Source organism: Diuraphis noxia, unplaced genomic scaffold (assembly GCF_037042655.1).
Source record: "Diuraphis noxia isolate RWA-SAM2 unplaced genomic scaffold, SU_Dnox_SAM2 contig0001, whole genome shotgun sequence".
In the NCBI taxonomy this organism is placed as follows: Eukaryota; Metazoa; Arthropoda; class Insecta; order Hemiptera; family Aphididae; genus Diuraphis; species Diuraphis noxia.
The window spans coordinates 17,447,486-17,464,844 of record NW_028301711.1 but is presented as its reverse complement, the minus strand read 5'-3'; the positions used below and the strand labels follow the sequence as shown (position 1 = coordinate 17,464,844).

General features: G+C 33.2%; 2 protein-coding genes across 3 annotated transcripts; both read left to right on the top strand.

Moving 5' to 3' along the window:
• Nucleotides 1-5,484: 5,484 nt before the first annotated feature.
• Nucleotides 5,485-9,183, top strand: LOC149060040 (uncharacterized). Its single transcript, XM_089218228.1, has 4 exons — nucleotides 5,485-5,563; nucleotides 6,468-6,650; nucleotides 6,724-6,906; nucleotides 7,025-9,183. The coding sequence occupies exons 1-4, from the start codon at nucleotides 5,485-5,487 to the stop codon at nucleotides 9,181-9,183; spliced, it is 2,604 nt and encodes an 867-aa protein (XP_089074354.1).
• On the top strand, nucleotides 9,180-11,122 carry LOC149060039 (uncharacterized). Of its 2 annotated transcripts, XM_089216664.1 has the most exons (8): nucleotides 9,180-9,257; nucleotides 9,318-9,428; nucleotides 9,484-9,794; nucleotides 9,855-9,987; nucleotides 10,051-10,227; nucleotides 10,289-10,393; nucleotides 10,449-10,923; nucleotides 10,981-11,122. In XM_089216664.1, exons 1-8 carry the CDS (start codon nucleotides 9,188-9,190, stop codon nucleotides 11,027-11,029), a joined length of 1,431 nt encoding a protein of 476 aa, XP_089072790.1. In that variant the 5' UTR covers nucleotides 9,180-9,187; the 3' UTR covers nucleotides 11,030-11,122. The 2 variants fall into 2 exon arrangements, with proteins under 2 accessions (XP_089072790.1, XP_089072791.1); XM_089216665.1 differs by lacking the exon at nucleotides 10,981-11,122 and having other exon boundaries at nucleotides 10,449-10,927.
• The last annotated feature ends 6,237 nt before the right edge of the window (nucleotides 11,123-17,359 follow it).

The following is a 17,359-nucleotide window of genomic DNA, read 5'->3' as shown; positions in this document are numbered from 1 at the left end:
AACTTATAATTAAAATTCAACTTATTATTGTACAAAATTACATTGTGAAACATTTACAATGGTGTCGAACCTGAGAGGTCGATTTTTGGACCGTCTTATAGTAAATTTCCCTGGCTTTTCGAATATCTATGTTAAGTCCTTCGACTCCCCCGGGAACATGCCAAAAAAAATAAAAACCACGCGTCGGTATACCCATTATGCGATTGTATACTGAAAACAGTAACCTGGGTCTAATTTGTATGAAAATTATTACATATAATATAAAAACATATTAAATAACCAAGAATGAAAATTTTGGTTGTATAGTAATTTAAAAATGTTATATGTGAGTGCTTTAAATTTCTAGAGTATACTTTATATTCTAATTGTAATAGTGTAATTGTAATAATAGCCCGGTGTCTCTAACACATATATCTCTGTTTACTCTTAAGATACAATTTTGAAATTTAAAACACAGATTACCCCCTAGTAGCTTAGGACGTTGTAAGAAAATGAGCCCTTAATATTGTGTAATTACAAAATGGCATAAAAATTTGTTATATTAACTGTTTTTATGTAAGTTTATAAAATGTATTGATGTACCTATGTAAACTAGTTATGTTGATTTCAGCGTATTAAATATTATTAATATTAAAATAATTAAGTAAATCGTAGACAAAGGTATTGATTTTGGATTTAATAGTTGATTTTTTACATGGCTCCTCATGATCCTCGACGATAACATTGGTACCGAAAGACATCGTAAAGTAATATTTTATTTATATCAATGTACCTATATATTTATACACGTATTAAAAGCCACAGGAATTATCAATACGTTTCATGTGGCCAAGAATAATAAAAATAGAATGATTGCAATGTTTAATATGATGTGAAATGATAAATATACGGTTCCAACTAGATTTATGATTATGATTATTTTTATATTACGATTATGAAATTTGGTTATTACTTATTTTTCAATTGACTATTGAGTATTAAGTCTGTCGTCTGACTACGCGTATATTTCGGAGTGACAAAGACCGGAGCTATACCTATAAAATCTACGCCTGGAAGCATTGAAGCATATATTAAAATAAGATAAATACCTATTCTAATAGAATTTATTTAACATTTAACAATAAATTATGAAAAATTGTCAGCATTATTATTGCAAAAATGTGCAATATTTAAAAAAAAATTTACAATTAAGAAAATTATTCAATTAATTTACCATCTGACAGTTTCAATCATAACATTTAATGTTATCGCTGTGTGGACCCTCCGAGTCAGGGAGAAAAAGTCATCTATTAGTATAAAATAGGTGCAATTGAAACTGGGTTTACGACAGTATAATTTGCCGTGCCTTCGTTAGTTATTGTACGTCGCACAGTGGGATATTGTCGTAAAAACCTGGCCAAAATTAGAAATTTCAAAATGCATCTAGAATGATAATTGTTGATAGTTTATCTAATAGAGATAATATTAAAGCAATTACGTAATATTTTACGTTGTTACCAGTATTAATTGTATTGCAATAATACCCCACAGTATGGCATTACAGATGCGACGCGTACGTCGGTATTATTCTGTACAAAAAGTTTTGTTAGAACATAGCTGATATTTTTTGTTGTATAGTTATTTTTACGAAAAAAAAAAATGAACTCGTTACCTGGAGGTATGTGTATAGTATTTAAGTTTAATAAAATATAAAATCAATTTATCTTTATATTTTTATATACAATTTTAATAAAAAATACAAGAATTAAAATAAAATATACAAACACAAAATTCATCATTAATTTTAGTAAATTTCCGAGATAGTCCGTGTCCATACAATCTTATCTTTTTTTATTGTATGTTATGCAGTTTCAAAAAAATTAAAAAACAATTGCGCATACTTGCGCTTTATTGTGTAAATTACTTTTGATTCACATACATGTGATTAAACGTATTAAAATTGTTTTTATTCAAACTACACTTGGTATTTTTATACTAATGTTATAATATTATAATATTTTAGGATCTGGTGATAATCATATGTCTTTGACCCTTTCAGGCCCCAATGTCATTATAATGGCATTACATTAAAAATAAATGTAGAAATTATAATTGTGTGTATAACTGGAGGGAAATTGGTTTATTTTGTCAACGAATATTTATAGATAATAATAAGAATTATGGTTATATATTTTATCACTAAACTATATTGAAAATCAATGATGTAAAAGAAAAAAAAATTTGCCGGGATTTTTTTTTTTTTTTTCTTGTAATAAATATTAATTATTGATAATCAATTGGGAAAAATCCCATATTTTTTTTCCCGTGTCAACACTGATGTTATTGTATTATGCCGGTATTAAAATGTGGTTATTATCTTTTATCAGTGAGTGGTATCGTCTTAAGTAATATGCCATTATAATGGCAGTTGGGCCTTGGGCGTTTACAACATTTTGTGATAACCGATAATATTATTATTCATGTGCACGTGCATTTTGCCGCTGTTATTCGTTATCATTTATCGTTATTCTCCAAATCTCGTCCGGTACTCGAACGAGTAACTCGTTTCTGTTGTGTAGTGAAGAATATCAACTATATTAGTAAGTATTAATTAAATATATTTTAATTAAACCACATAGGTAGATAGTTATAATCAGTTGATTAAATTAAATTTATGTTATAAACTCTAGTTTGAAATGTTAAAAAAGCAGAATCAGCTGCCCTATGGAGACATCATCGAATTGTTAGGTGATGGGAGAGACTCAGAATTATCATCATTGTCAGGCGACGACGATGATTTTGTTGATGACAATGAATTCTCTTGTTCAGAAATTGAAAAGTCTAGTAAAGAACAAATGTTTGAAAATGTACTTGATGATTTTGAACTATTTGAATTCGAAGATGATGAAGATTTCAACGTTTTTGGCATAAATAATGGTATGTAAAATATTATTTTATATTATTTATTTTTTTGTTTCTAATTATTTAAATTTTCTTTATGAAACAATTACACTGTATATTTTAGAAACAGTTGAAGATGAACAGCAATCAGATAACAATGCTTATGGTAGGTATATAAAATATCATTTTGAATTATTTTTATTTGGTTTCTTTATACATTTTAATTGTTTTAATAGCTAGGCCAAGTACACCTGCATTACCACCACGTCAGATAGCAATAAGACCTGTTGAAAATGTACTTGATGATTTTGAACTGTTTGATTTCCAAGATGATGAAGATTTCAACGTTTTTGTCATAAATAATGGTATGTAAAATATTATTTTATATTATTTATTTTTTTGTTTCTAATTATTTAAATTTTCTTTATGAAACAATTACACTGTATATTTTAGAAACAGTTGAAGATGAACAGCAATCAGATAACAATGCTTATGGTAGGTATATAAAATATTATTTTGAATTATTTTTATTTGGTTTCTTTATACATTTTAATTGTTTTAATAGCTAGGCCAAGTACACCTGCAATACCACCATGTCATATAGCAATAAGACCTGTTGTTGAACACGGACTACACCTCAATAACCTACCATATTACACAAAAAATGAAATTAAATGGTCAAATACACAAAGGGTCAGTAATTTCTTAAAGATTTCGCCACCAGCTCCAGAATTATCAACTACTTATAAGACTCTATTACCAATAGAATATTTCAGTAAATACTTTCCTGAGGAAGAGTTTGAAAATATGGCAAAGTACACAAATATATATGCCAAACAAAATAATTTCATAAAGTATGTAGATACTACACCTTCAGAAATGAAGGTGTTTGTGGGTATACATTTGAAGATTGGTTGTCAAAAACCTAGTAGAATAAGATCATGTTGGACTAATGAGGACAGAGTAAATATAATTGCTGATAATATGTCTCGAAATCGTTTTTTTCAGTTGAGGTCTTGTTTTCATGTAATGAATAATGATGACATTCCTGAAAACAATGTTGATAAATTTATAAAAGTTAGACCACTTTTTAATTCTTTTTTAAAACGTTGTAAAGAATTGCCAGTAGAAACTAATCTAGCTGTAGATGAGCAAATGGTCAAATTTAAAGGGAAATTAGGTGTCAAACAATACATGAAAGGCAAACCCTGCCCTTGGGGTATTAAAAATTTTTTACTCTGCTCTGCTAATGGTATGGTTTACAATATGATTTTATACCAGGGCAGTTCAACTGAAATAAATCATGAAATACAAAAAAAATATGGCCTTGGAGGTTCCATAGTTTTACAATTAGTTGAACACATAGATAAAAATGAAAATTATTTATATTTTGATAATTTTTTTAGCTCTTACAATCTATTTACATCACTTGAGTCTTTGGGAATTAAAGCTGCTGGGACAATTAGACTTAATCGTTTTGCTAATCCTCCAGTTGTGAGCGATAAAGAGCTAAATACATTAGGAAGAGGAGCCTCATATGAAGTTACCTCAACAGATGGAAAAGTTGGTCTGATTAAATGGTTGGATAACAAATCTGTTACTCTCGCTTCTAACTTTGTGACTTCAGGCAGCCCAGATATTATTAAACGGTATGATAAAAAAAATAAATGTTATGTTGAAGTAGGTCACCCTGAAATTGTGAAACTGTATAATGATTCGATGGGTGGGGTGAGTAGTATAAAATAGAGAATTCAATCACAAGATCCTCATCCTCCTCCTCATCCTCATCCTCCTCCTCATCATACGCCACCACCACCACCACCACCACCTCTCCTACTCACCGCTCGCCCATAGGTGCCGCCGTCCCACCACCACCACACCACCATATACCCACCATCACCACCACCACCACCTCTCCTACTCACCGCCCGGCCATAGTTGCCGCCGTCCCACCACCACCACCCGCCCGGCCGTAGGTGCCGCAACCGGTACACCGCTCTCCGCCCCACCACAACATCCAACTACTCGACGCCGCCGCCGCCGCCGCCGTTGTGACGTATAATATTATTATTATTATCAGTGGAAATAATGCAAAAATTTATTTCGATTGTCCAGGACTCGACCTCGAATCTCTTGCCTCACAGACGACTGCTATAATACCACTGGTCCACCAGACCAATTATGTGCATATTATTTTAGCCATTTAAGTGAAGTATATTTAATTATAGGTACGCTATCACATTCCTGCGAGCAGTTCTATACCCTAAACAGATATCACTTAACACATTACTGTGAACAAAATACCGTGAACTTAATATTATACAGTTTACGAGTAGGTACTATCTGTAATTTAATATTACATGAATATAACACAGCGGTTACAAGTCCGATCTTTGGGTACTAACTGTTATATTTTCTAGTAATGTACATCTATATACGCATACTCATCAGACTTATAATACCTTTATACCTATATTGTTCCACGCACACGCGCGCGCGCGCACACACACATACACACACACACACACACACACACACATTATCATGTGCATTATAAGACATTATATTTACTACTTATTATATATACTAGTATACCGGCCATAGATGCCACTACTGGAACCACAGCCACCGCCACCACCGCCACATCCCACCGCTTCCCGCCCACCCATAGGTGCCGCCGTCGGTACACCGCTCCCCGTCCCGCCTCCACATCCCACCGCCACCACATCCCACCACTCCCTGCCCAGCCATAGGTGCCGCCGTCGGACGTGACGTGTGATATATGGAAATAATGCAAAAATTTATTTCGATCGTCCGGGATTCGACTAACTGTTATATTTTCTAGTAATGTACATCTATATACGCATACTCATCAGACTTATAATTCCTTTATACCTATATTGTTACACGCACACACACACACACACACACACACACACACACACACACATTATCATGTGCATTATATACGTATCCATAGAGCATTTAATATTTGCAACATATACATTTAAATCATTAATATATATAATGACAAATTTATTATTATTAATATTATCATGCATTATATTGTCGTAGCGTGTGACTCTCATAAATCCCACCTTTATGACATTTTTCTGCAAAATTGCATTTTCTTATATTACATTATATAGTAGAATAACACCTCGCGATTTTCTAACAGTAGATCTCCAGCCGTTCTATAACGATATCATTGGTTCATATTATTATATTATTCATGTATATTATTTAACGCATTAATCACGTAGCGTAGAATATAGCGCGATTGAAAACGTTCTACAAACATCTTTGTTTTTAACACGTTACTTTAATATTTCCGAGTGTGTTTAATATTATATATATATATATATTGTCATAATGTTTAATTGCGAAACATGTTCAGCGTCTTTTACGCGAAAAGATAATTTAAATAGACATAAAAAGAAACATGCGGGCATACGATTTTCGTGCACTATGTGTACTGCGATATTTACCAACAAATCAAATCGTACTCGTCATATGAAAAATATTCATCGTAAGTATATAATATATTTAATTAAATATTTTTACAATAATTTAATTATTTTACAAAGGAATCAACTCCACAAATAATATAATTGAAGTAGTTTCTCAAATTCACGTACCTAATGAACATGCTGGACCATCAAATCAAAATAATGAATGCTCTAATGCGATAACCGATGATTTAGAATGCGACGATCATATATGTATGGCTGCCTTGGATGCATTTGAAAACGAACGGGATTCTGCACAAGGTTAGTTTTAAACTCTTATTAAACATCATGTTAGAGTTATAAATAATTTAGATATATTTACAATTTTACAAAGAAATCGCGCCCGCGAATAACATTATTGAAATATCTCCTCAAATTCACGTACCTAATGAACACGCTGGACCATCAAATCAAAATAATGAATGCTCTAATGCGATAACCGATGATTTAGAACGCGATGATCATATATGTATGGCTGCCTTGGATGCATTTGAAAATGAACGGGATACTGCACAAGGTTAGTTTTAAACTCTTATTAAACATCATGTTATAATTAATTTAGATATGTATACAATTTTATGTTATTATACGACATGTTAGTATTATAAATAATTCAGATATATTTGCAATTTCAGGTTATTATACGAACATGGGTCATAAACGTAAACATACTGAAAATACTTATACCGCAGTAAAAGCAAAAAAAGTAAGACTACAAAGTGTAAACACATTAGGATTTATAGAAATTCAATCAGCCCACAACCGTAAAGTTGTATGGTATTATTATAAAAATTTGAATAACATACAGAATTATCCAGAGTTCTTCGAGTCCGTCGGATCAGCATTGCTAGAAACTATTAATAAACATAATATGCCAATTAAATTTAATTTAAAACTTGAATCAAAATATAATCGCCCAAACGTAGAAAATTCATCCGAAAATCGAGCATTTAAAACTTCAGCTAGAGAAATTTATGAGGCTTCAAGTATCGAAACTTTAGTTGACGAATCGTTTAAGAAATTATTAGCTGAAGAAGAAACTTATTCTTCACGCGGAAGTGGGTTTACGTTACAATCTATTGACGGTTTACTGCTAGGCATTTATAAATATACACCAATGTCTGGTTCGTCGTATATAGAACTACCTAAATCGATCGCAGACAAACGAGCTATAATCAATCCTAAAAATATAGACCAACAATGTTTTAAATGGGCTATATTAGCAAAACATGTGACAGTACAAAATAAATTCCGAGTCGATAAAAATTATACTGATCATGAGAATAGATATAGTTTTGAAGGCATTTCCTTCCCAACACCGCTGACTGATATTTGCAAGTTTGAAAAAAATAATCATAACGTTTCTGTGAATGTTTACGGACTTGAAAAACGTTTGCAGCCGCCCAAAAAGTTCCCATCATACGAGGTTTTCCCACTCAAAGTCGTGGATAATGAGAAGCAAGATCACTTTGATCTATTATTAGTGACGGATAATGACAATATGCATTATACGTACATCTCAAATTTTTCAAGACTACTTCGTTCACAAAAAACTTGTCATAAAGGTCAAGTTATATTCTGCAAGCGATGCTTTACATCGTTTGACAAACAGAATTTAAAGTATAAATTAAGTGGACAGGCGGCACTTGAACATCACATGCTAATATGTGGACCACATAAACCCGTACGGCCAATAATGCCAAAAGAGGGTGATGTTCTACAATTCACCGCATGGCAAAATGCACAGAGACATCCTATAGTTATTTACGCTGATTTCGAGGCACTGCTTATAAAAACAGATGAGAAAAAAGGGGAAAACACAACAATCATTCAAAAACATTGTCCAATGAGTTATGGATTTTTAGTTAAGGCGTCTGAAAATGTTCCAATAGAGTTGTTGAGAAAATTTAACATACCAATTGAACCAGTTATTTATCGAGGAAGTGAAAGCAGGCAAGACGTGGCAAAGCATTTTATGGAGAATATCACTGATGTGGCCGCTAAAATAGAAAAGTTGCTGGAGACAAACATAACTTTAATCATGACCGATGAAGACATAGCTAAGCATAAATCCTGTTTTAAATGTAATTTATGCAAATGTGATGTTAATATCCATACCCGTGTCCGCGATCACAATCATTTGACCGGGAAATTCAGACAGACTTTGTGCAATAAATGTAATTTAAGTCTTGTACGACCAAAGTACGTACCAGTTTTTCTCCACAACCTCTCCAACTACGATGCGCACTTCATAATTACAGAACTTGATTATAATTCGAATAGAATAAATGTAATCCCCAACAGCGAAGAAAAGTTTATTTCGTTTTCCAAATATATCAGTAATAAATTCAGTATCCGGTTCGTTGATACATTTAGATTCATGGCCACGCGTTTGTCTACTCTAGCCACAAACCTGGTTACACCAGACTTGAAGAAATTCCGAGAAACCGAAAAACATTTTTCCAATAACGATATGCCACTGGTAACCCGTAAAGGTGTCTATCCTTACGACTTTACTGATGATTGGTCTAAGCTCGAACAAACCTCTTTACCACCAATAGAAGATTTCTATAGCGTTCTGTCAGAAGAACACGTTGAAGATACTGAATATCAGTTTGCAACAAAGGTCTGGAACCATTTCAATTGTCAAACGCTGGGCGAGTATTCAGATTTATATTTAAAAATTGATGTTTTACTTCTGGCTGACGTTTTCGAAAATTTTCGATATCTATGCTTAAACACATACTGTTTAGACCCAGCGTACTACTATACAGCTCCAGCCATTTTCCTTTGATGCCATGTTGAAATACACAGCGATAAAACTGGATTTACTAACAGATTATGACATGCTTCTCATGTTTGATAATGGTTAGTATATTGGACTTGTGTTATTTCTATATACATAAAATATAATTACGTTTTTTATAGGTATTCGAGGTGGACTTACACAAGCCAGCATGCGGTATGCAAAACCAAATAATGAAAAAACACCAGTTTATAACCCATCAGACCCCAAATCATGGCTTGTTTATCAGGACTGTAAGTTTATTTATAAATAATAATTATTCAGTTAAATACACTTTTTAAACTTTAGGTAACAATCTTTATGGCTGGGCAATGAGCAGATTCATGCCTTATGGCGACTTCAAGTGGGTTAAACCATCACTCGACGGATTAAACGATTTGACCGAGAATTCTCCCATAGGGCGGATGTACGAGGTTGATATTGTTTATCCAAAAGAACTGCACGATAAACATAATGACTTGCCATTTCATCCGCAAAATAGCATACCACCAGGTTCAAAAGTTCGCAAACTCATGGCCACATTCGAACCTAAGAAAAATTATATTGTTCACTATCGTAATCTCCAGCAAGCCTTAAGCAATGGTCTCATAGTTGAAAAAGTAAACTGCGTATTTCAATTTTATATTATATTATAAACGTTTAACTTTTATATATTCCAGGTGCATAGAGTAGTTCAATTCAAGCAATCGCCATGGCTTGAGACGTATATAGCTTTAAATACTGAAATGAGAAAGAACGCTAAGAATGATTTTGAGAAGGATTTCTTTAAACTTTTGAACAATGCTGTGTTTGGTATTTTATTAAAAAATTCTAATTCTAACTATTTTTATTAATTTTCTTTTTGCTATCATCTAGGAAAAACGATGGAAAACGTACGTAAGCATTTAAATATAAAGCTTGTGTCTAGTGAACGCCGTTTGCAGAAATTAATAAATCGATCGACGTTTAAATATTGCACCACGTATTCCGAAAACTTGAACGCTGTATCGCTAGAGAATAAAATTATTGAATTTTGCAAGCCTATTTATATAGGTAATAAACACTTTTAATTTAGTATCAATAACTATATTTTAATATGTATAATTTTAAACAGGTTTTGCAGTGTTGGAAATTTCCAAGACCTTAATGTATGATTATCATTATAGCGTAATGCAGGCACATTATGGTGATAAGATTGAGCTCATGTATACGGATACAGGTGAATATTTTTAAAGTAATATCGTGTTCATGCATATTAATTTGTGTTATTTTAGATTCACTGGTATACTATGTTCAAACCGATGATTTTTATGAAGACTTAATGAATAATTCCTTCTTACTTGACCGGATGGATACTTCGGATTTACCGATAGACCATCCATGCCATATTGCCGAACGAAAAAAAATTCCTGGACTGTTTTCTGATGAGACAAAGGGCGCGGTTATGACAGAGTTTTGTGCACTGCGCGCAAAGTCTTACGCGTATAAGATCAATGAAAAGGAGAAGATCAAGGCTAAAGGAATTCGAAGACATGTAGTAAAGAACCATATGAACTTTAATGATCATTATCGATGTCTGTTTGGTGATAAAAGCTTGAAGGTAAAGACAGATAATGTCTCTATCCGCTCGTTCAAACATAAATTGAAAACAATTAAATCAAGCAAACTAACGTATAAAAGCTTTGACGACAAGAGAGTTATACTTGAGGATAAAGTACATACACTGGCCCATGGTCACTATCGTATTAAGTAAGTTATAATAAAAAATATTGTTTATAGTTATTTTATTTAAAAAAATGTTTATAGGGAGGCTGAAACAGATGAACACTTAGGAGTACGGATGGATGAGATTTGATATTAAATTTTATGCATATAATTGTAGTAAAAATACTTTTTATTTTTTAAAATTGTATATAATGTAAACTATATGTAAATCAATTAAAACTGTATATTATGTAAAAAATAATTTAATCTATATATATATAAATTGTATATAATGTAAATCGATTGAAACTGAATATACATTTAATTTATACATGATAGAAAAAAGTTATAATCTTAAACATTATTAACATACCATTTTTTTAATGCAAATACTTTATACAATGTACATTGTTTTGGATTGAAATCCTTATGAAAAATACAGCATGGTAGTGTTTCTCCGTGCAATTGACAAAGCCGTGGACATTCCAAATTTTCAAAATTGAATACTGTGGCATGTGGCATAAACTCGTTGATAATCTGTTGTTTTTGAGAGCCCTTAACGTAAATTCTATCGAATTTTAACGATTGAAATATTTTCTGTATTTCTCCATACTCTACATCACCATATTCCAACGTTAAACCGTGATATAAACGCTTCAGCCAACTGTTTACGCTTCGACTTTTTGCATCTTGTTTTAAAGATGTATGTTTAAATATCCAGTGTTGGTTGGACCATGTTTCAGTATCTACTATAGACATTTCTTTGATAAAGTACTTGTTGTTGACTCCGAGAATGCACTGAACGTCCAAGATAGCCGACGACATATTTTTAGATGAATTAGTTTTTATAATAATTTGTTGTAGCGAACAGATTCACTTCTGAACAACCACTGAAACTATTTTTTAACATCGTCCTTATGTATCCATGAATTATGGGAATTGTCAAATCCCACCCACTTGACATATATCTGATTCCCCCTCTTACGCACAATTTTTTCGATTAATTAATCATTTGGATAATTGGTTTTAGATAATTCTTCGGTGTAAAAACAGCCGGCTATCGGACCATCATTATAATCGTGTAACTGATAAGTTGGTGGTATTGTTTTATTTATTTTTACTATTGTAAATATTTCTGTTGACCAATTGGGTAAATACCCTTTTGTGAAAACTCCTTTGTGAATGCTTATTCGAACTTTATCGCCGACATGAAATTTTACTTTTCTATTAGTGATTGTGCGTTGTTTCAAAGTAACTAGTGAAGGATTTTCGTCTGCCTGCAATGGTGTCATCCCAATCGTTCTGTGTTTCGCATTGTTGTAATTATTGATTAGGTCAGGTAAAATTGATATCCATTCTTGTGAACCCAGAGCAGTGAATTCCCTATACATGTTTGTTTTTAAAGTTCGATTAAACCTTTCCACAAAACAGGCTTTTGTCGTGGAATATGTGCTATACTTTTTTATATTATGCTTAGTCATTAACATGTCAAACTTTGAATTATAAAATTCTTTGCCATTATCTACCTGCAGCAGTTTGGGCGACCTATCTACAAGTATTGTAGACATGGCTTTGGTCACTTCACACCCTGTTTTTGTTTTCAATGGTATGGCCCAGGCGAATTTCGTAAAACAATCAATCACACAGAGGATATAATTATATCCTTTGTTTTTCTTTGAAAATGGAATCATCTCGACCAAGTCAGCCTGCCACAAATCGTTTTTTCCATACACATTTACTCTTCGCCTCGTATAATTTTTCCTAGCCGGTCTGTGAAGTTCGATAGCTATGTTGCGTTTATACATTTGGTATTTTCCTTGTTATACCAGATTCGTACAGTTCTTCAAAAATAGATAATATTTCGTTTGAAACCCCAGTGTTTCCAGCAGATTGAGAGGCTAAAAGAAGTCGCAACCTATCAACCAGCTCATTTGGGTCATTCCAATATACTAAATTATGTGTTTGTAATTTCACACCCATTCCCGATGGAAATAGCTTGCGAATAATTTGTGTATATTTTGTACCACCTTTCTTAATTTTTGCACCGTCCTGTGTCAAATGTGCTGAAGTTTGTATTAGTATTTCTTTATATGTATTTAAATCATTATCAGTATATTGCATTGGATATCTGAAACATAATAACTCAACAAGTCCAGGCGTTAGCTGATAAGACGTATCTTTGATAATTATTGCGTTGTTTTTGAATTTTACTTCTTCTTGACCTAACTTGCTTTTTCCATTAGAATATTTTTTTGGACCATATATTTTATCTTTTTCCTCTTCTTCTAATGTACGAAAAATTTCAGACTGGCTATCGGATGCTATATATGGGGTACTTTCAGCTATAATTTCATTATTACCGGCTTCGGAATTTTGTAATTTGTTCAACGGTTCGATTATTGGTTTAAATGTTTGCGTTACATAAGATTGAATATCAGCTTCACCTCTTTTCAATGCTTCAAATTTACGTTTAATGTTTTTCTTGGCAATAACTAATTCGTTCAACACTGCACTTCTGTCTTCCATGGTTGAGAATGAACTACATTGTTTTATACAACGACAAATGTGTCGAAACCGTGTCGATACCGTCCGTTGTCACGTTCACAGTCTTTACTTATCACGACGAAATTAAATCTCCCCCTACTCCAACACAAAGTACAAAACTCTTTAAATTCAGAATAGTTCATATCACCCGAACAGTGTTCCATATAAACGTGTTTTAAATTAGTCTCGTCTTGCTTGAATAATATAATCATGTTGCTATTATCTCGAATAAGTTGTTTGGGTATGCGAGCGAATGATTGTGCTAGATAGAACACGTCGATATTGTTGTGTCTACAACGCGTGTAGTAAGAACGTACGATATTTTGATTTTCACATAAAATATCGTCAAATATAAAAACAGAATCTGGTAATGCTTTTTCTGGTGGGACAACCTCGTCGTTTTCGTGAAAAGTGAATAACTGAACGCCCTCTACATCTTTTAAAATTTCACAAAGCATTTTATATTTAGGTTGATCGAGTGTTTTCGAATATATATAAACGTTGTGAAAACGTATACCATTGATGTTAGTCAATAAAGCATAAATCAAATTTGTCTTGCCGCATCCGGAAGGCCCGACAACTAAAGCACGACAAGTATTCGGTAAAAGCTTCCCATGCCTCGATTGGAGACTCGTAGGCGGGTCGACATTTTCCACTGTGAGTTTTATTTCTTGATCTACAAACTTCATTATAAATACTTGGGTAATCTCTGTAATCTAATCATTACACGATGTCACCCGTTCGAAGAAACAACAAGAATAAAGGCGGAGGTATCGTGAACACTCTTATAAACAAATTACCATTTGAACTTCATTTACCGGGTAATTATAAATCATACAACACACATAACATTCAATATAATCGACTCATAATTTTAGGTTATCAGTACTGCGGCCCAGGTACAAAATTGAAAAAACGATTAGATCGCGGCGATAAAGGTATCAACCCCCTAGACTCGTTGTGTAAAGAACACGATATCGCTTATGATCACAGCAACTCTTTGACTGATCGTCAAAAAGCAGATTATATATTAGAAAACCCGGCTTGGAATAGATTCAAGTCAAAAGACTCTAATTTAAAAGAAAAGGCAGCAGCGTGGTTGGTCACTACTGGCATGAAGGCAAAACGAAAAATGGGTGCTGGATGTGGATTCAACGCAGCAGTCAAGGCAGCTAAAAATGTATTTAAAAAAAATATGAAAGAAAAAAACATGATGAAATTAACAAAAAAATGTTTTGTGGCAGCTAAAAAAATATTTCTTAAAAACAGCAAGAAAGCTCGGGTACCTCGTGTTATACCTTTACCGAAAACTGGAGAAATGTTACCACTGATACCAATTTTTGCCGGTTTATCCGCACTCGGAGCGCTGACGGGGGGTATTGCTAACGTCGTAAAGACCGTTAGCGAATTCAATAGAAATGAACCTACACATTTGGGCAGAGGTTTATACCTCGCCCCTAATAAAGGTGGCTCGTATAAGATCGAGAAAGGTAAAGGTATATCTCTCTTCACAAGGAGGTAGTTCGTATAAAAGAAAGGGAGTCCATAAATCTGTGAAGAAAACCGTAAAAAGGAAAAAAAACTAATTACTACGTTACCCTAAAGAGCTTTGTACGATTATGAAATTATAAAACACGCGCACATAATGAAAATACCTCATTTCATCGGAGTGTTTTCCAGAGATAGGTTACCTAAACGTCCTAAGCATAAAGAATCGGCTGTTATCAATTTGGACGTTGAAAAAAGTACCGGAACTCATTGGGTAGCGTATAAGAAAATCGGAAAACAAGTAGAATATTACGACAGTTTTGGAAATCTATCACCACCACTGGAACTACAATCGTACCTCAGCGGATGTAAAATACAATATAATTACACTAGGCATCAACGTTATAACACATATAATTGTGGTCATTTGTGTTTGAAATTTTTATCATGTACACGATAACATTAAACGGTAATTCCAGCGAAATGTCTTGTGATATTTTCCCGCCGTTAGAAGTACAAAATACCTCTCAGCTGTGTCTTTTAAGCCTGCAAACACATAATTCTATACCAAACGTAGAACCGGATTGCAATACAATAGGTTTTCACGATTCACTCGGAAAATGTGTGACTGTGACTATACCTACGGGATCGTACGAAATAATTAACTTGGATTCGATGATTCAAAAACTATTACCGAATCATGTTACTTTGTTTCAACTCAAGGCCGATGGAAGCACATTGAAATGCTCGATGACGTGTAGTCATGATGTTGATTTCACTATTGAACATAATATATCGAAAATATTAGGGTTTGAGAATAAAGTTTATTCTGCCAAGACACTACACGAATCTGAACGGATAGTCAACATAATGAAAGTTAACTGTATAAAAATAGATTGCAATCTAATTTCTGGTTCATTCAGTAATGGTATACCGAGCCAGACTATACACGAGTTTTTCCCTTCTTCACCGCCTGGACATAAAATCATAGAAGTCCCAAAACATCTAGTTTTCTACCGGCTTAATTCTTCGTCTATAAGTAAAGTGAATATAGTACTAAGAGATCAAGATAATAATTTGATCAATTTAAGAGGGGAGCCAATCACAGTTCGTATACAAATTAAACATTAAAATGGCTATTAAGTTCAACAGCTATATAAAAAGAAATGCTATCAAGAGTCGCTACAGTTCTACTAACAAGATTAATACGTCGAGACGTACGCCGATTGTAAAGAAACTAACAAAGAACAATCTATCATTTCTACGGTCTTTAAAAGTTCTATAATCATGGATGACATGTATTTGGACGTGGCCGGCGGATATGAAGATGAATGCAAAATAACTCAAATGCAGTACCACTCTTTCCTCCCCTATTCTTCGACAGCTTTATCCAATAACGACGAAATTAGAATATCCATTCAAAATATGGACGCTTACACTCTCCCCTGCGAGAGCTATCTCTATATTGAAGGTAAATTAAATATACCGGCAGATATTGCATCACATGCGAACGAAATTAATGCGAACGAAATTAATTTTACAAATAATGGTTTGGCGTTTTTGTTTTCTGAAATCCGGTATGAAATTAACGGTGTTGAAATACAAAAATTAAAATCTCCTGGAATATCATCGAGTCTTAAAGGGTTTTGCTCACACACACCGAATGAATTGAACAATCTAAAAAATGCTGCTTGGGACGTAGAAATGAATGTCAGTGAAAATAAAAATTTCACGTTAAATAACAAATTTGCTGGTTGTATCCCGCTCAAACACTTGTTAGGATTTTGTGAAGATTATAAAAATATACTACTCAACTGCAACCAACAAATCATTTTAAACAGATCGTCTACGGACTCTGATGCGTTGTACGTTTCCGAGACCACTGCGAATGACAATAAAGAAAAACTCAAAAAAGTAGTGATTGAGCTGAGTAAAATTATTTGGAAGATGCCGGTTATCAGGGTGAGTGACAAAGAAAAAATAAAACTATTAAAAGTATTAGACTCTCGTAAACAACTCTCGTGTGCGTTCAGAAATTGGGACTTGTGCGAATATCCGGTTCTCCCTCAGAACACTTCTCATTCGTGGACGGTTAAATCGAGCAGTTTGCTCGAGAAACCCAGATTTACATTAATTGGCTTTCAAACAGATCGAAAAAATAATTTATTTAATCCGTCTGGACGATTCGATCACTGTTACCTGAAAAACCTTAAAATACATCTAAATTCTGAAGTGTATCCATACGAAGATTTCCGTTCAGATTTCACAAACAACGTTACGGCCATTTTATATAAAGCATATACAGATTTCCAAAAATCATACTACGATAGAGAATATAGTGAGCCTCTACTGTCAAAAACCATTTTTGAACAATACGTACCAATCATAGTCGTAGATTTATCACGACAAAACGACAACGTAAAATCGTCGACTGTTGATTTACGCATCG